Source organism: Lissotriton helveticus, chromosome 12, assembly GCF_964261635.1.
Source record: "Lissotriton helveticus chromosome 12, aLisHel1.1, whole genome shotgun sequence".
Lineage (NCBI taxonomy): Eukaryota > Metazoa > Chordata > Amphibia > Caudata > Salamandridae > Lissotriton > Lissotriton helveticus.
In genome coordinates this window covers 726,736,482-726,759,543 of record NC_136073.1, presented here as the reverse complement: position 1 = coordinate 726,759,543, position 23,062 = coordinate 726,736,482, and the positions used below count along the sequence as shown (strand labels likewise).

At 45.6% G+C, this 23,062-nt stretch overlaps 1 protein-coding gene across 3 annotated transcripts in view; it reads right to left on the bottom strand.

The window, feature by feature from the left end:
- ANKRD35 (ankyrin repeat domain 35) overlaps positions 1-23,062 on the bottom strand; it is a 1,062,691-nt gene that overhangs the window by 48,412 nt on the left and 991,217 nt on the right. For all 3 annotated transcript variants that reach the window (XM_078670748.1, XM_078670749.1, XM_078670750.1), the window contains exons 9-11: positions 12,497-12,528; positions 7,960-11,202; positions 3,547-3,636 (exon numbers count right to left, since the gene is read on the bottom strand). In XM_078670748.1, the coding sequence (XP_078526874.1) occupies positions 3,547-3,636; positions 7,960-11,202; positions 12,497-12,528 (3,365 nt within the window). The remainder of the gene's footprint in view (positions 1-3,546; positions 3,637-7,959; positions 11,203-12,496; positions 12,529-23,062) is intronic.

Here is a 23,062-nt window from a genome sequence, read left to right as displayed (position 1 = left end):
GCAACTGGCCTGGTTCATGTCCTCATTGATGGCATTTAGAAGTCAGGATCATGATGCTTCGTGGTTGTATGAAAAAGGACTCTGAGAAATAACCCGCCTTCGGAGGCTACAAAGATTCCTCATGTTGGATGTGAAGAAATCTGCATATTGGATAAAGTGCACAACAGCTGGAAATAGTAACCGTGAAGGCAGCAGCCCAACAAGGCTCCCGACACAAGTATACCTGAAGAGCACACACAGGAGCTTAAGGGTCGACTAAGCACCCCCTGCACTCAACATGTGGATAGACCTGCTTCAGGCAACATCTGCTGGACAACCAGACGGTTGTCATGTTGATCCATTGTCGGACATCAATGTACCTCTGAGAGATTACGCATGAGCTCCCAGCATGCTAGGGTAAGTAGATTCATTAAGCGCTGCTCATCGCCTGGTTGGGTATCCAGGCACTGGGATGTAGAGCGCTATCTGATGGCGCAGCCAATGAAGAGGCCGTCAGCCACCTTCACATAAGATGACAATTACCTTCCATTGTCCCAGAAGCTTAACTTGAAGCGACGCCCTCATTCAAAATCACCCCTTATCACAACTCAGAAACATTATGTACAGGATGACGTAATCTGTCAAGCTTTAAATACTTGCACCAACTGATTAGTACTCAGAATCTTCCACAGATTTAGAAAACTCAGCCTTTCAACTTGTGAGCCTTATCTGGCATTCATCCAGACCGTCTTCCAGGACTAGTTTAGAATCCTCAGACTGCCCATTCAGGACCAATATGGGGTATAGATTCACAACATTCATCTATATACATGTAGAGCGCCCCTTTACCACCAATCAACAACCTTTACATATCACAGATGGGGCAACAGTACATATGGTTTCTTTCACATTTGAATAGAACATCAAAGGTAGTTAACTCACATGCATGGGGACATTCAAGTCCTCTGTTGGAGTCAATATCACCCTTTCTAGTACAGTGCTTGCAGAACCTACTTCCTCAGTTCTCAAGAAGAACAACTAGTCTGCAGCTTCACGAGAAACCCAGGGAATTTGTGTGGAGAAGATGACAGAGGAGGCTGGGTTTTGTGTTATATAATTTGTGTTATCTGACAAAATGGGCTATGTCAGTGCTTAATTTGAGCAGCACTTAATTGTCAACACCGGCACTTGTGATTGTGTGCCACAAGGTGGCGCTGTCTGTCTAATTTAGAGAGGACAACAACAAGAGTTAATTATTAACTTAATATACATTAAAAATGACTATTACCTGCCGCCCAAGCCATTCTTATAGCCTTGGGTGCCTGAAATAGTCTGAACTGTCCAGTGGCAAATGCCTCGAAACGGGTGGGGGGGGGAATATATATAAAAAAAAAAGTACTTTCAACACCGCGACGTACGCCTTTCTCGCACGCCTCTATTCCATCTGCTGGAAGCACCCAGGCATCCAGACGCTCTCAACCAATCACAACGCTGCTCCTGCAGCGTCGTGATTGGTCTGAGCATCCTGTTTGGACGCTCATGCAGTGCCTGGGAGCCTGGACATGTTCTTAACAGGGCTGTGCAACACAGCCAAATGGATAACATCCCAAGTGCCCATGACAGTTTGGCCGGCCCTAGAGGGCCGTTCAAACCGTCATGTGCACTTAGAGAAGTGCAAACCACTCCTCCCCTGCTCTGGCGTCACAGAGCCCAGCCCTGCCCCGACTCCCACATAGAAAAATATAAAGATAAAAAAACTGGAGGGCTCCTGCCCGTAGTTCCATAGAGAACCAAGGGGCTGGCGTTTTTTTCCTAGAGGATGTCGCTGATCTAGCAGGGGCCACTTCTTTGATGGCACAGTTGCGGAAAACTCTTCTGTGGCAACATGGAATAAATGCGTTTTTTGAGACAATCCTTCATCGCTCTGTTGCCTTGCAGGCTGGCTGTCTCACTCAGGTGATGAGCGGTACTTGTATGTTAATATGCCAAATGTCCATTCGCCATGTGTCTATTAATAAGAAACTGACCGACTCGGCAATGAGAGTTGGAGTCTGAAAGCTCAGACACTGTGACCTTTGGGTGCAGGTGCAACCTTGTAGCTCCCAACCGAAGGAGTTACACCAGATCACGTGGACGGGGAAGTGTTTGTAGCACACATTTATTTTAATGAAGGCCAGTAATAGAAAGTAAGCAGATTGATGTCTTGTGATAGTCTGTTTTATGTTGGTGCACAGAGACCTACTCAGAGTCCAGCCCTCAAGAAGAGCACGATGTGATGCATCACTTTGGCCTAGGTCTACGCCCAGTCTCGAATACTTGTCCGTGGTGTAGACTTATTTAGAGAAAAATGCTGGGCACTGTCTATTCTGAATATAGGAAGTTTTCAAAGATTTTCAAAATATTCGCTAATCAAAGATGCTGCACACAAGTTGGGCAACTAAATAGTTTGTAGTACAGCAGTTGAGCTTGTTTTCCACTGGATTCACCTGAAAAGGTTGCGTCCCTGCTTTTCTATATCTTCGATTATTTGTATCGGATGCTTGCAGTTTGTTTCTTTCGCACAGTCACAGCATTTAATGCATTCTACTTACTCCTGTTTTGGGCACGCTCGACATTTATACCTGGGTCCACAAAGGATCTTTTTCTTGAAAACTGCTCAACCTCTCTAGGTCTTTGCTTTCTACGCAACAGGAATCGGTGTGTAAGGGGCTGCAGCGGCACTGAAAAGACTGCGGAGCTCACGACTAAATCTCTTGTACTGCATAATGAATTGCCCACTCAATCCCAGGTCCCACAGTTTGAATTTGAGCAATAACCTGTCTATTCAAGGACCTTCTTGATCAAGAAGATTTCAGGCCCTATGCTGTATGTTTCCATGCATCACATGTCCATGCGGGTACTTTTCTTATGTTCCACACTTCTGCCTTCCTGTTACTTCTAAAAGGCTATATGGGCTGGTTTCCAAGAAGGTTCCTAATGAAAATAAGATGTGAACTTGCACAAGCATGCTCAAACTCTGTGAAACCTTGCTTTTTGAATATATAAAGCACTTTGTACCTTGCCACCTCCCAGGCATTTGCTGCTCCCAAGGTACATCTTATCTAAAGAATGTTGGCTACCTATAGGATCATCTAAGATTTGCTTCACTGAAAAATCATGCTACGACTTCAGAGTAATACAGTACACCCTTGAGTACCTTGCTCGCACCCAGTTACACCCCTTGATTTCTGGGAAAAATACACATTTAGCATTATTCCCAGCTAACCCTACCCACTTCTAGGTGCTAGCACTGCGTCAAAGTGCTACTCTAATTGTACCCAAACGCGTGGCAGGGCACTGGCCGTGGAACGGACTAACATTGTGCTATACCATGTAGCCTCATAGTATATACTGCACCATTCAATATTGCAACATTTGTTCGTTGGATTTCCTGTGCTGCTTCGAATACTCCGCCCTCCATTTCCTTTATATTAACAATCCTTAAGATACATGCGCAAATACGTCATCCCTTGTTTACGTGCCAAAGAAGTGTCTTCACATTACAGGTGTCTTTGCAATGCTTCCTACCTTTAGCTGTAGTTTCACTTGATCATGCTTGCTTTGTAGTACTAACATCTCTTTTGAAAACCTCTCCAAGTCAGCTAGAAGTTCAGCGATCTAGGAACAATAGAAAAGACAGACCGTGGTAGCATGTTCTCCATATTAATACAAGTAATTCACAACTGTTTGTAAGTACAGCAAGTGGAGGTCTCATTCTATTTGGATCCCAAAATTTGAAGACCCTGTCTAGGCCAGCTTCTTCTAACACCTCTCAAAGTTTGTGTTAGCTTGGGATAGAAATTGTTAGAGTACATTGGAAATGGAAAATGTGGTGTTCAAGGACACCTTGGAACAAGGCAAGCATGCACCCAGGCTAATACATAGGGTGCCCTTTCACTTTTTGTGCAATGGCGCACATTAAAACAGGTGCACCGGGCGCAAACATGGAAAGTATGCCCTATTACATTTAATGCCCTGCGCCCAGGGCTGCCGCAAAGTCATGCTGCCCTGCGGGCAGCGTGTTCAGGTGAAAAATGGAGGGGCTTTGAAGCAGCCGGACCGTAGTGTCACTGTGCAGGCGGCAAAACGTCTCCACTTTTAAGAGGAACAAGAGATCCCCTTGCAGGCGGGTGCAGTGAGTGACTATATCTGCCTGCACTGGGATGTTGGTGGGGTCCATATGACCGTTTTTCTCCCCTACAGAGTGCTGCCATCAAGGGGCGCACTGATAGTGCGCCTCTTGACAGCTTATTTGCCTCTGTGTCTATAATATGGTGCAGGCGCAAAGAGATTCCCTCATTTTCATGGGGCCACACCCCCATGCAAATGAGAGAAAACCCTTTGGTGATAGCGCTGGCTCTATATGTGTGCCACGCTATCTGTATTACAGAAAGGGCCGTTACCCCTTTACGTAATACCAAAGTGCCCAGGGGGCGCGGAAAGCAGGAGCACATGCCCGTTCTGCCCCCGAGGCACTTTCCACTATACGGCCCAGGAGTATAACAATACACACAGCGAATACCACAAGACCGATCACCTCTTGCCACTTTGAAAAAGAAGCAACTTAGACAGCACCATGACAGGAGAGTGCATATGTAGTAGATGGTTTTATTGTTGGGACTCTGATTCCTAAACTAGGGTCACCAATTTTCAAAACCATAAACCTGGAGAGGCACCAAAGACAGAAGTAAGATAACAGTTTGGTATTGATCATGGACACATCTGTACAACTACAAGAACAGAATCCGGTGGCCGTGAGACAGGCATCTTTGCAATAATAATACTGGTAAAACTAAATTCAAATTTGGTTGATTTGGCAAATCTGAAAGACATTTAAAAAACAGTTTAAACTGCTTAATTAGGTTGCTTTATATGGGGAGAACCATCAAAAATGGCAGACTTGGGTAACGTTCAAAAGCCACTACAAATATTGGGTTATTCAAGAGTTGTGAGCCTGTATATTTGTGTCTGCTTTGGTTTTTAAAGACAAAAAAGATAAAACAGTTACTACTTTCGGAAACCTTTACATCACACCTCATTACACTGATTTAGGGTAACCAGAGTAGATTTACATTGCGGTTCGGTATGTTGAGAGTGCATTGACTTCGCAGGTAGGTTGGTAAGTATTATTTCTTGATCTATATATTTTTTAATTGAAAATATATTTTTAATTTGATGTATTATTACATTTAAAGAAACAATACTAATATTTTATTCAATGTGATTAAAATTTAATTCTATCTATCCAACTAGCCACTCTTATAGAAAGATTATTTTATTTCATATATTGTCATTTTAAATTATGTAGCCCAGAAACCTAAAATCCCCTTTCAACATTTTAACACTGCCTTACCATTAGCCTTAAAACTCCCTACTATCACTAGAAACTACCCATCCTTGAACCATAAAAGCATCCTACTACGTTTCCCTGAACTCCAAAAACTCCTTACTAATCCTAAACATTACCCATCCCTGAAACCTAAAAAACCTTTACTAACCCTTAACGTTACTGTTCCCTGAACCCTAAAAAACATCTTACTACCCTTAAACACTGCCGTTACCTGAACTCGACAATCTCTTCACCACCGGTAAACCCTGCCCTGAACCCTAAAAACCCTTTAGTATTCTCTCAACACTACCTTTCTCTGAACCTTAAAACTCCCTTAGCACCTATTAACACTAACCTACCCTGTACCATAAAAACGCTAATTGGCACTGATCGCAAAGTTAATAACCTTAGATCTCTATATTTATTTAAAGTATTTAAATGTTAAAATGTTAAAATTCATATTTAGAAATAATCACATTTCTATTTTCGTATTACCCTAAACTTAATTATCTACATTATCTATATTAAAAATGTTAACTTTTCTATTTAATTAAATTAAAATACCTATGACAAATTGAAGACAACATCAAAAATCTGTACATTTATTTTCCCATACACATACTTAATGACCTATACACTTATATACACAAGTATAATGTTAACGTTAGGCCACTTAAATAGGTAAAAACATGACTTACCCGTGAAGTAAAAGACTGAGCATTTACTTGTTATGTAAAGGCTCCTATGTACTTCCCTCGATGCAATGACTGTGAGGTACCTATATATTACATATCTTTATCTAGATCTATAAGCATTATCCAACCCAAGAGGCCCGTCCCATTTAGCCTAGCCTGTTATCCTTGGTAATTGTCTGCACATTTAGTAGACCACACATTGTTCTGGTGGGGAAAGAAAGAGCAACAACTAAGGACAGCATCAGTTTTAAACTAAGATACCCATATTAAGGATATTTTACCTGAAAAAAGACAATGCTTCAGTGTCAAATCTAACAGATGCATGCTCATACTCGGTGCAAATTACTTCATGCAATCCAATGTCCATTGTTTACATCGCCAAGAATCTCATATCACTCATGATGCAACTTACGTCTTTCCTAAAAGTACTTACTAGGTGGAAATCTTGCATCTACTATTTGTATCAGATAATAAGAGCTGTCCACTAAAACTGTTAACTCCCAGGCCATCTAATGCAGTAGAGGGTTCTTTGTATTGATAATCCTCTAATAGAGGAAGGTCTGCTAAAGCAGGCCACTGTCACAAGGGCACTATTCCCAACAGCTCTCAGAGTCCCGGAGTACTTGCACTGGCAAGGTCATATAGAAGCACGTCCTGGTGACCTCTATATAAAGCCCACATTTTTACTCCCGGAACTGAGATCCTGCGTTTTCGTCATATAACACCCATGTTTTCCCATTACAGTAGAGTGACAGTCGTCAGTCCCATGTTGCCTTCCAATGAGTGTAAGATCCAATAGGACCAAAATACAAGCACACAGAAAAGCTTTCACTTCCAGTCTGCATCCCTGTTTCAGAATATTGGCATAACAAAATCACATTTGTGACACCCTTATTTTAGTCCAAAGTTTCCAGTTTCAAGCGACATTTTTGTAATCTTGAATTTACACAGTTGCCTCCATCGGGTTTCCCGATTTGTTTATAAAACTTCTCTGACAAGCTGATTAGTGATGTTGCAAGAGGTGGGAGGTGGAAGAGGAAGCATGCAAGATTTTTCTTGTTTAGGGATCATACTCATCCAATCCACCTTCTTAAAACTGGGATATATATAGTTAATTGACAGAACAACTGGACAGATGTATAAAAACTGGAATTGTCTTGGCAAATCCGGAACCTCTACTCAATTTACCTAACCCCATTGTCCTGAAAAGACAACAACCAGGTAATCTGTTACACACACTCCACTTTGTATTAGGGTCTGAAACTTTAAAAAGTTGATAAATATTTTATGATGCAGTCTAGACTACATTCCTTTCTTGTTGAGATCTGCTTCCTAAAGATTGACAGACACTAATAAAGCCGCCATAAGCTTTTCATTTAAAAGAATATACTGCCAATATATTTTCATGAGCCCCATCCATCAAGGATGTCTTTAAGCCATTAAATGCAATCGGCACCTGGCCATGATGCTGAGCTCTAAGAAGGGCATCCTGTATCAATTAAAGGCAGCACAAGACACTTTTCAAACTCAGCTGTAATATCCTCTGTGCCCTACCAGGTAATAAGATGGCCATTTTAGTCAAAGATACGACTACAGAGGTTAGGGCCACAGTTATAATTAAAGGTGGACTTCCAGTAATGACGAGAGGATATCTGCTCTAAAAGTGTGCTTCTAAAGAGTGCAGATCTGTAAAAGATTACCCTAAAAGACATTATGCATGGAAAAATAAGCGGGTTACATATGGGCAAGCCTATTCATCATGCCCCTTAAAAAGAGGATGTCTGACAAAAGTAACATGGACGTACAGAACACAATCGTCGGAGCCTTTTCCAAAATAAAAGGCCTCCTGATAAGGCACATGTTGGAGTTTTCAGAGGATTGCAGCAAAACAAAACAAAAAAAGAAAATGGGGCCTACCTTTTTCTCTTTGTTGTCACACATGCAGGAGAGCTCTGAAACCTTTCCGAGGAGATGACGTATATTATCTTGTGATGACTCAGACTTCACCAAATGCTCTACAGCTTCTTCTTCCAGCTTGATTATTTTGCTGACGTGATTTGCATTTGTCTCAACTTGGGCTGTGGCCTTGGTTTGCCAGGAGGAAGCTTGTGCAGAGGCCTTGTTGAGCTTCTCCAACATGACTTTTAATTCTTCCTTCAGAGCCAGGATCTGGAATTCCAAAGAGCTTTTGACTTGTTCATGATTCTGGAGATAGCATTCTTCCCGGGACTTCATCTCTTGTGCTTCAATACTTGCATGATCAAGCTTTTGCCTCAAAGTTGTGATCTCATGACACTTGTCAGCCAACATAACCTTCCCAGACTCCAACTCTTCCTTCGCACTTGTAAGACGTTTCTCGTAATCAGAAACAAATTGCATATGCTCATCTTTGCTGACTGAGTTAGTGTTCTTGGCTAGGAGCTCTTTCTGCAGATTTTCAACTTCCTTGTTTGCCCTGGACAATCTATGCCGAAGTTCCTCATTCTCGGTAGCTTGTGCATCTACCTTGTTAGCCATGGTGGCCAACTCTTCAGCAGTCCTGAGTGCACTGGAAAGTTTTAGCTCAAGCTCCTGAATATGTGTGTTTTGAGCCTCTAGTTGAACAGTCATTGAATTAGAGTCTTCAATGGCCTTTGTTGCATTGAACAGTTTATTTTTAAGGTCCTGGATCTCTAGGGCCTGCTCATCCATTTTGTGAGTCTTCGAGGTGAGGTCTTCGGCAGCTTTTGTTGCACTAAGGAGTTTCGCCTTAAGCTCTTGAATTTCTCTGGTCTGGCTCTCAGTTTTGTGCCTTAATGAATTGAAGTCTTCAACTGCCTTGGATGCACAGGCCAGCTTAAAGTTAAGCTTCTGGATCTCTATTGCTTGGCTTTCTAGTTTTTGGTTTGTTGAGATAAGATCTTGAACAGCTTTAGCAGCACTGTAGATCTTCTCCTCAAGCTCCCTGATCAGTGTGGTTTGTGCGTCCACCTTTACAGTCATTGCACTAAAGCCTTCAACAGCCTTATTTGCTCTCGATAATTTATATTTGAGTTCCTGAATCTCCATAACTTGCTGATCCATTTTGTTTTGCATTAAAGCGACATCTTCAACAGTCTTCGTCGCACTTGAGAGTTTCTTTTCAAGCTCCTCAATTTCTGTTCCTTGAGAATCGATTCTGTGAGTCATTGATGTGAGATCCTCGATTACCCCAATTGCATCAGACAGCTTCTGCTGCAGCCCTTCGATCTCAGCGGCCTGTTCTGTGATCTTGTGGGTCATTGCAGAGAGGTCTTCAGCAGCCTTTACTGCACTGGACAGTTTCTTCTGAAACTCTGAAATTTCAGCAGCTTGTTGATCTATCTTGAGAGTCAACGAGGTTAGCTTCTCATTGTGGTCAGCAATCGAAATGAATTGAGTTTGATCCTGCTGTAGAGTATAGTTTTCCTGCTCCAGTTTTAACACTTTCTGCTGAGCCTCCCTATGTTTCCTAACAAGAGTCCCCACATTCCAGAACAACTCCTCCAAAATATCTGTGCTGAAGATCTTGCCATCCTTGTTTTTTTCTTCTTGAATAATTTCTGGAGGAAAGCTGTCCTTGAGCTGGTGCATCTCGCTTATTTGGGAATCCAGTTGCATCTTCAGCTTCTTGGTTCGCTCTTGTTCAGTGGACAACTCATCCGTTAACAGCAAGAAATTCTGCTCAAGTTCTCCCACCTTTCCTTGCACATCCTGCACGGAAACATATTCAGTCAGCAGACTTTTCTGCAGAACCGTGAGCTCTTCCTGCAGCTTTACTTTTTCTTCTCCTGCATCATTCAATTCCTTCAGTAGTCCTGCATTCTCCAGTGTGAGAACAGAGACTTCTTTTTCTAATTCTACCACCCTGCTAAATGCCTCCTGTGCTTCTTGACAGTTATTGCCTACAAAGAAGTCTTTATGCCCGTTGGTACAATCTGAAACTTGATGCCCTTCTGCGCTGACTTTCTCTTGTTGGAGTCTCTTACCTTGAAAGGATAGAACCTCTCCCTGGTGCACAGAGGCGGAGCCATTTAAAAATACGGCATCCTCATAATCTCCTTGGTATCCTTCATTGTCTAAAGGTGCAATTGCTCTCTGGAGCGGTGTGGGACTGTCCAGCAGACCACGGTTGTTTTTCTCCAGGTTAGTTAGCATGTTTTCAAGGCTTCTTACTGTCTTCTTCCAAGATTGTTCACATCTGTCCAAGGCCTGAGAAGGTTCTAAACCTTGCTGTACATTGTTCTGTAGCAAGTCTCCCAACTCCTTCCTTCGATATTTGCTTTCAACTGAAATGGCTTGTTTTCCTTTTTGTATGTTGGTGCCTTCCATTGTTGTCTGGAACAGAAGCTGCCTCACTTCCCTAATGGTGCTGTCTAAGACATTCTGAGCATTCTTGCATTTATTGGATAAAGCTCGCTCCCGAATTCCCATCTTCTCCTCTGCCTCAAGGCGCTTCTCTAAAATCTTCACCAGTCCCTTCAGCCTTTCATTCTCGCTAGTCATTTCAAAGACTTGTTCATTAAGGTCTTCCAACATGCTGCTCTGGACCCTTTTCCTGCTCTCAAACTGGGAGAGGACAGACCTCATGTTGTCCAAGTGTCCTTCGATTTCAGCCACCCTTTTCAGAGCACTCCCTTTCTCTTCGGAGGCAGCATTGACTTGGTCCTGGAGTCGCTCAATTTCCGCTTGATGCCTTTTCTCAAGTTCCTGCAGATTTTCTTCTAAAGTCTCCCTTTTGACCATACTCAAGGTTTCCTCTTGAAGCAACTGCTTCTCGGTCTCGGTCTGCTCATGTTTCTCTTTTATGGCCTGCACCTGTCCTGACAGCATGTCCAGAAAGTGGAGCTGATCAAATCCCTGGCTTAAAGGCCGTGATTCTACTTTTCTCTTTCCTGCCAAGTCACTTGGCTTCTCCTGCAGCAGAGCACTAATCTCCAGAACCCGTGCTTTAAACTTATCTTTCTCTGTCCTACATCCCTCTGCAAAGACTTCATGTTCATGAGATTTTTTGAGCAGCTCGTTCTGGAGTTGCTCGACCTTCTTTTGCTGTTCTTCGTACCGTCTCCTCCATTCATCTTGCTGTTGAGCCAGATGGTCGTATCTTGTGTTATTCTGAAGTACAAAGAGGGCATGCGTCTCTGCTTGGACATCAAGGGACTCCTGAAATTACAGCAAACAGGACAGTGGGAATCTTGAAAATGTATGTAGTCAACATTATAATATGATCTACTGGAGCATACTGATGCCAGAATTTGGGCTGGCAAACATCATACCCAGCTCACTCTGCCAAATAACTTAATCTGTACCCCACTCATGAAGCCCAACATCACCAAAAAAGTGAAATTGCTGGGATCCTGTTGAGATGGCACCTTCCCTAGCAGTCTGGGCTTGGCTGCACCCATTAGAGCAGGCCTAAGACTGATTTGTGTATGTTTGGTCCCCATCGGTAGTGGTGCAGTGAGGGGGAAAAAAGTGATGCAACGGAAAGCGGATTGGATGTATTACCAGTCACAGAAATTAACTCCAGCATTCCAACTACCACTTTCTTCTGTTTTTCTCAGTTAACCCTATTCATGACTGCTGCGAACCGACTCAAAACTCATTTGTACCAAGCTTCTTGCTAGCTTCTCCCCCTTCTATCTTCCTTCCTTAAAATTTCTATCAGTTATGCCTCGCTCTACTTTTCATAAGACGTGTACCTATGCCTCAGAAGTGTTTTCTTAATGTACTGTTGCAATATATTTGCGTCGTTATGTATGCCATGGCATGCCTCTGCACCTAGAAGTAATTTAGTACGGAAGTGGGCGCATTTCAAAGAACAAAAACTTTAATTAATACGTAACCCCCCCCCCCCACCCCCACCCCCACCCCACCCCACTCAATGAATACAAATCTTGTACTCTACCCAAAATCAGTAAACAGTTGCCTTGGCAAAGCAAGTAGTACCATCACAAAGCGAACTGCATAGTAGTGAGTCTCTTGGATGCAAATGCATCAATCCAGCCAAATAAATAATTTAAACAGAACCAAAGAGCTTTAGTAATCCTAAAAAAGTCATATCTTCCTGCACTTGTGCACTGGTTCTCAAAAACAGACCATAGGGAGGTACTACCACTCTCAGGAGCGGTTTGAACGTAAATACCTCAATAGGCAATGCACTAAATCTATGGATGTCGAGAGCTTCTTTGGAATAACTCCCACTTTGACGCATTTTGGTATTTTTTGAGCTTTGAAAGAGACAGTGGCACCATCATATTGTTGCCAGTGGAAGTCCTAGTAAATGACGACTAATGAGGACAATAGCTCTAATAACCTGGTACTCTCCTAAGATGCTCAAAGATACATCCTTATTCTATTGGGCTCTAGAATAAGGAAAGTAGCCTATAGCCAAGACCCAATTAGGACACAGTGGGTTTTTAAAGTAACAGTCATTGGAGAGGAGGATGCATCCTACCTGTGACAGGGAGAGATCATCAGTTTCATTTCCTGTAAAAGTAAGAACACACAATAAGATTTTGTTAAAAAAAACTACCTTTAACTTACATTACATTGTAAATCTTATTCAGGGACCTAGTTCAACATATAGCTACCAACTACAATGAGCTTTTAATCTGTGTTTTCTCATTTCTTACTTGACTAACAAAAAACCTGAAAGCTCCCAACAAGCATTTTTTTCATATTTATTTTTGAACTTGGTTAAGAAACTGGATCGAAGAACCATTTTTTTCAGTTTATGGCCGCAATATTGATTCTCCACAAGACTGTATGGTGTTTTATACGTTGAATGGTGGTCCGAAGCTGCTGCCTCCAATTCCATGCATATCATCCTGCGATGCCCTCCTGCCACCCACCCCAGGTGTATCCATTGTAAACCAAATGTATGTGCCTGGTTTGATAGAACCTCTCCTCAGTTAAGAAGTAAGGTTTGTGACACATGATCAAAGGTCCATGGCCAATTGTCCAAGGACAAAGATGTATTGCTCGTGTAACATTGCATCCTGTCCAGAATCTGGCAGAGAAACAGGAGTCTAGCATTATTCTCTGCAGAGAAACAGGGATCCAACATTAGTCTCTGGAATCGGTTTTTTATCACCTGCACTGAACATTATGGGTTGCCTGCCACCACCATGGAATGTAACATCATCGAGTAACTTTTAAAATCTGGTTTCCATGAAACTGTACGACATCTACAGGAAAGGTATGCACTAAAGTTGTTGCTTAGCCTTGAAGTTTTGGAGACAATTTTTCATTTGACTGGACAGGGCACTTGGCTGCAATGGCCGCTGTTATGGGATAGAAGCTGGCCCAATGGGCCAGGTATCAAAGTTAATCATTCTGATGCAAGGAGATCTGCACTACAGGGTAAGAACTATTGTTACTTACCTGTAAACAGGTGGTTCTCCAGTATTGGTGTCTTTCATAGATTCACATGCTTGAATATTCCCCGTCGTCGAAGTGGGAGTCCCACGGTATATAAAAATAGCAATAATGCTAATATAACATAAATGATAATATCATATAATAATAAAATAGAGATAATACACTGTAAAAACCTCTACAATGGTAACTTCCATAGGAAGACAGTATAAGAGAAAAAACTCATTTGTAACATATCAGCGTCATTATGTTGGTCCAAACTGCAGCCAATCAGGCTCACGCACCCTCTAGAACCTTCTCCTCAGAAGCTCAAGCCCTCAGATTTTCGTAGCACTAGTAACAATAGCGTATGAGGAGAAGAGAGCCTCTGAGGGGAGGAAGGGTGGGTCGCATGTGAATCTATGAAAGACACCAATACTGGAGAACCACCTGTTTACAGGTAACAATAGTTCTTCTCCAGTATTAGGGGTGTCTTTCATAGATTCACATGCTTGAATAGAATAGATAGCAGTAACTCCTTAGCACTGGGATTGCAAGCATCTTCACAAGAAGTAAACACATAGCTTAAAAGCATATAGCAATCACAGAAGAGAAAGGAGGAGGGAACAGAGGCTCACCTTATTTAAAGAGATGGCGAAGCACTGCTTGCCCCACTGCGGTATCCGCCTCGTTGATGGAATCCAAACAGTAATGTCTGGTAAAGGTGTGCCTATTCGACCACGTTGCCGCCCGGCAAATCTGGTGTAGAGGCACTCCGGCAAACAAGGCGGTGGAGGACGCCATCGCTCTCGTCGAATGTGCCTTCACAGGACCCTGTAAAGGCTTGCCAGCTTGTTGGTGACAGTAGGATATGGCTGCTGAGAGCCATCTTGCAAGTGTCTGTTTTGTCACTGAATGTCCCCTTCGCATTCTTCCATATGCTATAAAAAGCTGATCTGATTTGCGGAAGGGGGCAGTTCTTGAAATGTAAAACTTTAGACAACGGCTGATGTCTAAGGAATGAAGGCGTTGTTCTGCCGGAGACTGTGGATTCGGAAAGAAAGTCTTCAAGAAGACAGGTTCGTTCAGATGGAAATCTGTAGGCACTTTTGGCAAAAAAGAGGGATTGGTTCGAAGAGACACCCCATCTGGTTTGAATTGCAAATAAGGAGGCTTGATTGTGAAAGCATGAAGATCGCTGACACGGCGAGAAGACGTTAGGGCCAAAAGCAAAACGACCTTCCAGGTAAGAAACTTGTTGTCTGCTCTGTGGATTGGCTCAAAAGGAGGCTTCATGAGCTGTGACAATACCACGTTGAGCTGCCATGCCGGAGGCGGGCGTCTGATAGGAGGAAACTTCCTGAAGAGACCTTTAAAGAATTGTCTGATAATTCTGGATGAGCAGAGAGAGGTTGAGCCATCATGCCTGAAACGTGAAATAGCTGCCAGAAAGACCCTCAAGGTGGCATGAGAGAGGCCAGACTGAGCAAGGCTTAGAAAGAAGGGCAACAGCTGTTCTGGGGCAGAAGTGAGTGGGTGGACATTTGCTTCTGCGCACCAATGGCAAAACCGTTTCCACTTTAGTTTGTACGTTTGAACAGTTGAGGAAGCTCTAGCAGAAGCCAGAATCTCTCTGCATTCCTGGGGCATCTCTAAATTCGCGAATTCGAGGAATTCAGGTTCCATGCCCATAACTGAAGAGTGGTCGGGTCTGGATGGCAGACTTGGCCCTCGTCCATGGACAGAAGATCTGGACGTGGATGCAGACGAATGGGCGTGCATTGGGACAACAGAAGAAGTTCCGAGAACCAAGCCTGTCTGGGCCAACGAGGTGCAATCAGTATCAAGTGGCAGGGTTGCCTGCGCATCTTCCACAACGTCCTCGGCACCAATGGTATGGGAGGAAACGCATAGGCGAACAGGCCGCTCCAGTCCATGAGAAGGGCGTTGCCGCTGGACCCCGGATGAGGATGCCAGCTCGCAAAGGCGGGGCACTTCCGATTCAGTGGAGTGGCAAAAAGGTCCATCAGGGGACGACCCCAACGGCGGAACACCATGTCCAGAGTTTGTTGATGAAGCTCCCACTCGTGGGTAGACGATGTGGACCTGCTCAATGAATCCGCTAGGATGTTTGAAACCCCCGGCAGATGGACCGCCGTCAGGGAGATTCGATGATGAAGAGCCCAGTTCCAGATCTTCTGAGCTAGCCGAGACAAGGGCTGAGATCTTGTGCCGCCCTGTTTGTTCATGTAGTGCATGCTGGTTGTGTTGTCCGTTTGAACCAGCACGGACTCTCCTTGCACTACTGGCAGAAAAGATCTGAGAGCAAGGAAGATCGCCAGCAGCTCCAATCTGTTGATATGCCATGTTCGTTGTGACGGTGTCCACTTCCCTTTGATTGAAAGGTCTAGGAGATGAGCTCCCCAACCCTCCATGGATGCATCTGTGGTCAGCGTTAGATCCGGAGGAAGTGCCAGAAAGGAAACTCCTTCGTTTAGGTTGGATGGTTCTCTCCACCAAAGGAGACTGTCTTTCATGCGAGACGAGACTCTCACTAGATCGTTGAAGGATCCTGACACTTGGCGCCATTGCAGGTCTAGTTCCTCCTGAATAGGGCGAGTGCGGAGCCTGCAGTTCGGAAGCAGAGCGATGCAGGACGACGCCATCCCCAGAAAGGACTTCAACATGCGCACAGAAACTGACTGTTTTGAACGGATGAGGGTGACTAGACGTACTATTTTCACCTGTCGTTCTTGGGAAACGAAGGCTTTTGATAATTCCGTGTCGAGAATGGCACCCAGGAAGTTCCTTCTTTGTGATGGTGTTAAGTGTGACTTGTCCACGTTGATGGTCAACCCCAGTGACTTGAAAGTCCGCAGGCAGAGACTTGTGTCGTGAGCCAGCTGAAGAGGAGACGGAGATTTCAGAAGGCAATCGTCCAGATAAGGAAAAATCTGCACTCCTTGAAGACGTAGATAAGCCATGACTGGGGCCAGGACCTTCGTGAAAACACGAGGTGCCGAACGCAGGCCGAAAGGCAGCACCTTGAATTGGTAATGGATAGTGCCCACCTTGAACCTCAGAAATTGGCGATGTTGTTGCAGAATCGGCACATGAAAATAGGCGTCTTGCAGATCTATCGTGGACAGAAAATCTCCGCTGCAGAGAAGCCGCAAGACTTCTGACAATGTGAGCATGCGGAAAGACTGCTGTTTTAGAAAGAAATTGAGCGCCCTCAAATCCAGTATGGGCCGCCACTCTCCCGTCTTCTTGGCAATGAGGAAAAAACGTGAGTAGAAACCTGTCCCTTGTTGTGATATAGGAACCACTTCGACTGCACCTTTTAGTATGAGAAGACGAACTTGATGTTGCAATTCTAGAAAATGGGGAGGTGGCGGGCCTGATGGCGGAGAATGAGGAGGAATCTCTGTGAACTCCAAGGCATGACCCTTGCGAACAATGTCCAATACCCATTGGTCCGATGTTATCAGAGACCATTGGGAATAAAACTGCGAGATTCTCCCTCCAACTCCTTGTGTGACATGAGAGTCACTGGCGTTTGTTGTTGGCACCCCTATAAGTAGGTTTTCCTTTATAGGGTCGTGACTGATTTTGGCGAGTAGACTGCTGAGAGGAGTAACGTTGATTGCCTTGGTTGAATTGGCGGTACTGAGTGTGTCCTCCTCGAAAATTCGTGGAAGACGAACCTCTTCCACGGGCGCCACGAAAGGGCTGCTTCTTAAATTGTAAGGAGACTAGCGATTTTGCTGTATCGGTGTCCTTTTTAATTGACTCAAGCGCCTCGTCAATGTGAGCGCCAAAAAGAGATTCACCGTCATAGGGCATGTCGAGTATCTTCGACTGGACTTCTTGCCGGAAAGAAGTGGATTTAAGCCAGCCCTGGCGGCGGAGAGCCGCAGCACTGGCGAGGATGCGAAATCCCGTACTCGCCACATCAATCGCGCAGTCAATCATTTCCTCTGACGCCCTCATGCCATCCTGGAGAACTTGCTGGGCTTCTGATCTGGACGCTTCTGGAATTAGAGAAACGAATGCGGAAATGTCCGACCACATTTGCCTGTCGAAGCGACCTAGAATGGCCAACGCATTTGCAGCGCGTACCGACGTAGAAGACATGGTGGAAAATTTCTTCCCAATGGCGTCCAAACGTCGACCCTCTCTATCAGGTGGAGTAGTGAGAGGAGTCGCCGGATTACGGGATCGTCGCTGTGCCGCCTGTGTGACAACCGAGTCCGGTTTGGGATGCGACAGCAAACAAGCAGGTGAACCCGCAGGAGCCTTGTACTTCTTTTCCAGGCGAGGGACTTGAGCCGGCAAGGAGTTAGGAGAATGCATAATTCTTATCCCTTCTTTCCATACAAATTCTATGATTGGTATGGTGTGAATTTGTTTGTATGGTTTGTTTTTGAAATCGTAGAGAAAGCAATCTTCTTGCCGTTGTTCTCTCGGCAATTTAAAGCGGTCCGCCGCTTTATTCATCAGCACATGGAAGCTTGCTGTATCAATGGTAGGCGCATCACCCGCCTCTGGCTGTTGCGGAGAAGGTGTCTGTATCCGATAGTCGTCGTAATCCGCCATATCTGGATCCTGATCATCGTCAGTATCCTGGTGTAATTCCCCTTCTTCACTGTCCGACTCATCCACCCCGTGCGCACCAGGTTGCGGAAGAAGAGGGGGGTGAGGGCGGGGAAGCTCTGTCAAAACAGGCTGCTCCAAAGACTGTGGATGGGTGGCAGGGCCGGAGTCCTCCGCAGGAGCGTGGCTTGGAGTACCCTGAGGGGTAGGCGGAAACCTTCTGTTGTAGTCATCCAGCATATGCTGGAGGTTTGAAAACAAAGAAACTGGAAAAGATGCCATCGGCAACTGGACAAATTGGTCATCCGGTTGGACCACTTCCTCCACGTCCTCCTGGTCAGAACTGGAGTCTTGACATTTTATAATCAATTCTGATGGACTGTGAGCTTCATCGTCTTCATCTTCCCCCATAGATCCAGTCTCGTGATCAGTTGCCATCAAAGGCGAGGGTAATTGGAGATCAGGAGGCGGCAGCTGCATAGAAGAATCCCTGGCAGAGGTCAAGGAAGGCAGCGGTACCAGAGGCATGGTGGCAAAAGAACCCGATCCTGAAGAGGATCCTGAACATGCCGCTGAAGAAATCGCCATCGTCGACGAGGTAGGGCCCACTGAGGGATTCGTCGTCGACGGTATCGTCGTCGACGGAACGTGCGTCGACGGAGCCGTCTTTGCTGGAATCTGAGGAGACGGAATTCTCGTCGACGGTGCCTTCGTCGACGGTATCTTCGTCGACGATACTTTCGTCGACGGTATCGTCGTCGACGGTACCTTCGTCGACGGTACCTTCGTCGACGGAACCGGCGTCGCCTTCTTCGACGACGACGCCGTCGTCATGGAGCTGGTCGACGGAGCACTCGACGTCGACGGGGCTCTCGTCGTCGGAACCATCGTTGCCTTCTTCGTCGACGATGCCGACGTCGACGAGGTGGTCGACGGAGAGGCTGACGTCGACGGGACCTTCGTCGACGAGGAATTCTTCGACGTCGAAGAGGTTTTCTTCGTCGACGGCAACTTCGTCGCCGACGAGACAATAGGGATCGTCGACGGGATCGTAGGAGTTCTCGTCGACGTCGAGGATGTCGACATCACCGTCGTCGACGACGAGGAAGCAGACGTCGTCGTCACAGAGGTCGTCGACGAAGACAGCAAAGCCAATTTTGTGGACGGAACGGTCGTCGACGAGCCCGTCGACGACCTGGGAGTCAGGACTGTCAGAATACTGATAGAGCCTGGGCAAGACGCCTGAGAGCCAGGTCTCGTGGGCGTTGACACAGAAGGCATAGAATGTGAAGATTGTGCCACAGGCAAAGCCAGCTTTTTCTTTTTCTGAAGAAAAGGCGAAGGCAAGTCTTGAACACTCCCACGCTTGGAAGGAACAGTGGAACAGCCTGACTGAAGACTTACTGCGTCTGACAGAACATCTTCTTTATCTTGGAGGCGCTTCAACCATATAAGAAGGCGACCTTCCCTGTCTCTGAGAGTCTTAGAAGGAAGAGCTCTACAGATTTTACATTCATCCACCTTGTGGTCAGGGTACAGGCAGTAAATACACTTTTGGTGGGGGTCCTTCTCAAACAAACGTAGTTTCCCACATGAAGAGCAAGCTCTAAACAAGGACTTCTTACTTGACATTCTTGGAAAAATAATTTGAAGAGACAAACTTTGAAGAAAACTGAGCAGAGCTCAGGGAGACTCCCTTCACACGACGTGCGGTAGAAAATCTGAGGGCTTGAGCTTCTGAGGAGAAGGTTCTAGAGGGTGCGTGAGCCTGATTGGCTGCAGTTTGGACCAACATAATGACGCTGATATGTTACAAATGAGTTTTTTCTCTTATACTGTCTTCCTATGGAAGTTACCATTGTAGAGGTTTTTACAGTGTATTATCTCTATTTTATTATTATATGATATTATCATTTATGTTATATTAGCATTATTGCTATTTTTATATACCGTGGGACTCCCACTTCGACGACGGGGAATATTCAAGCATGTGAATCTATGAAAGACACCCCTAATACTGGAGAAAGAAGAGTGCCAGAGCCACAACGTGTACATCTCTCCCCTGAGGGAGTAACAACCACATTCAAGGACTGAGGTAAGAGACCTGCTCTTGCTGAGCCCCGAAGAGAAGTAAACTGCCTGGCATACTGAAGACCTGGTGTAGTTGGACCAGACTAAAGGCCTAGCTGCCAACCATGCTGCTGTGATGACTTGGGTCTACAATTACAAGGGTAGACCAGAGCATCGCTATCGCTGTCAAGTCAGACCCTGAATATCATGAATTGAGAGAGCAGAGCTCTTTCTGATTTCCCCATGTGTCCTGTGAGAATTCAAGAACAGACACCCCAACTGGTTTGCTGGTGAATGAGTTGGGTGTAAAAGAACCACAGAGAAGGATCACTGCTGTGATGTAGCCTGCCTCAATTGTTCTTCCTTGCCCTATAGCAAGTACTCCCCAGCTTCTGTATGACAAAAGAGCATTTCCTCAAAGCTCGCACTGCATCACTGAGTAGCTTCGGCAAATGTGTACTTCATAGCTTCCAGCGCATTAACCACGCCAGCATGATCACCCTGGGTTGCTCTTGCGAAGGCAAGGAATGAGACTCTGGCTCCAATAAGCTGGTCCCCCCCCCCCCTGTGCTTGCATTTTACTCCCACCGCCTCATGCAGTAACAGAGGCAATGCTGTAAGCACTGGTGGCTACAGTGATCTAAAGAGTGAAGGCCTTTTAGAAGAACTGTAATGTGTGAGAAGTGACATTCTCACTGATCATTTATGGAACCAACATATTTCTCTAAATTCAGAACATTTACTCTGCGGCCCTTTTTAGGTCTCGCCCTGGCGATTACAGTGCGAGGCGCTGTCTCGCCGCAAGACCTATAGTCAGTGACTCTACTTACCAGGAGACAGGAGATGGGCACGCGCAGCATGCCTGAATTGGATCAGGTCGCGTGCGTGAACACGCGCTCCGATTTCGGCATGCTGTTCCCAGTCACAATGGATCAGGACGCACGCATGCACGCACACACACACAGACACACGCAGGCGCATACACACACACACACACACACACACACACACACACAGAGACAGACACACGCACGCACACACAGACACACTCGCACACACACAGACACACGTGCACGCACACACACACACACACACACACACGCACACACACAAGCGGTCACATCCCCCCCCACTGACCAAGCTCTTTCCACGTGTCCCTCTCTCCCTCAGCAGCGGGTCAGTCTCGGCAACAGGCGGGGCTCTCCACGAGCATGGGAGCCCCGCTAGCTCACACGCAAATCTTCCGGCTGGCTTCACGGGCACAGGAGCGCGGGTTAGGCTCCCGTCTGCTTCCTGTCTTTTTGCGGCCCGACCCCATCCCAACACAGGTTGCCTGGCTTCCTGTCCAAGCCGGGCTGCGGCTCACCGCTCAATACGGGACTTCTTTTTTACGTCTCGTTAGGTCTGGTTTATGTATTAGTATTACATTGGGTGAGATCATGGACAAGTAAGGCTCCTGTTGGTTTAGTGAATGATTAATATATACCGATCTAAGTAAGTAACGGCTCTGATGTTTAGAAGAGTGGCATATGTATATTTATTTTCTCTTAAATCCTCATTTGTATCTACAATATGGACTAGTCTCTTTACTACTCACTTGCATGGAACCTTGTTTCTTTTTCTTGGCGCTTACTACTATACTAATACAGTCTCCAAGCGCTGTAAACCACAGGTCTCACTGAGCCATCGACTTGAGATCATGTTAACGTTTGAACTCATCTACCTCAGTACGGACATTTCACGGGTTTTGAGTGCGTGCCTTCTCTTCTGGCCCTCTCCTGAGTGCCTATTTGCATTAAGACCCTACATTCAGAATCCAAGCACAGTTACTGTGCGTGTTGTAAATCACGTGGAAATCTATTGTTTCACTGTTGGTCTGTGCCCTGAAGAAGGCTAGTGTGTGGAAAATGAACGACGCACGGCGTAGTTTCTGCACATGCTGATTATGATGATAGAGTCACTTCGAGAGCCCTCGGCATTAGTTTCCATTTTTGGGAGCATATGAATGCAGCGTTAATCAGCTGCTTATGCAGCTTTGTGTGTGCATAGGCGTGGAGTGCGGGACAGGAGTGTTTTTGAAGGAGGGGCACATGTTTGACACCCGACGCCTGCACTCCAGTAACTTCACTTGGGGCAGCTTGCGACCTTGCCCCAGCCCCGGGGGTATTCGCGGCAGCCCTTCCTTCTGAGGAGTCCAAATGTTTAGAAGTGAAAGTTGAAGGCTCTCCTGTCTGGGGTCTGCCCTGACAGCTGTTCCACTGGCACTCGCAAGCCACAGATGCTGCTGATCGCCCGGGGACAAGGCTGAGCTCACGCAGATCCAGGCAGGAATGAACCGGAAACTCACTTTCAGCAAGAGTGCTGACCCTTGGTGGCCCCAGGAAGTCACGAGGATGTCAAGGGCAGGTCCTGGCCATAGTGCACAAGGACAGCTGTGCACGGTGATGCCACAGTGCACAAGGACAGCTGTGCATGGTGATGCCACAGTGCACAAAGACAGCTGTGCATTTTGATGACACTGGCCACAGAGCACCAGGCCAGCTGTGCATAGTGATGTCCCTGGCCACAGTGCACAAGGCCACCCGTGCACGGTGATGCCACAGTGCACATGGCCAGCTATGCACGGTGATGCCACATGCGTGTTTGTTCGAGTACACGGCTGTTGAGTGCAGGAAGAAACGAAGTTTGCCTAAAGCTATCAAGATGACCTGCATAACATACCATTGGCCCAAATGAAACAAGCATTTTTTTAATAGCGTGAACTCCACCAGAAGAGCGCTTTACACGGCACCAGTTGCGTTACAGATATACACATTCATTTTTAGGCATATAGAGAATAAGTGATTTGACCAAAATCAAATGATGTTTGAACTTCTGGCCAGACCCGAAACTGGTTCCCCAGCTCCAAAATCGGCCACCCTAGCCATTAAGCCACACCCTGTCCACATACCTAAAAAATGAATGTGTCCTTCTGTAACACAACTTGTGCACGTGTAAA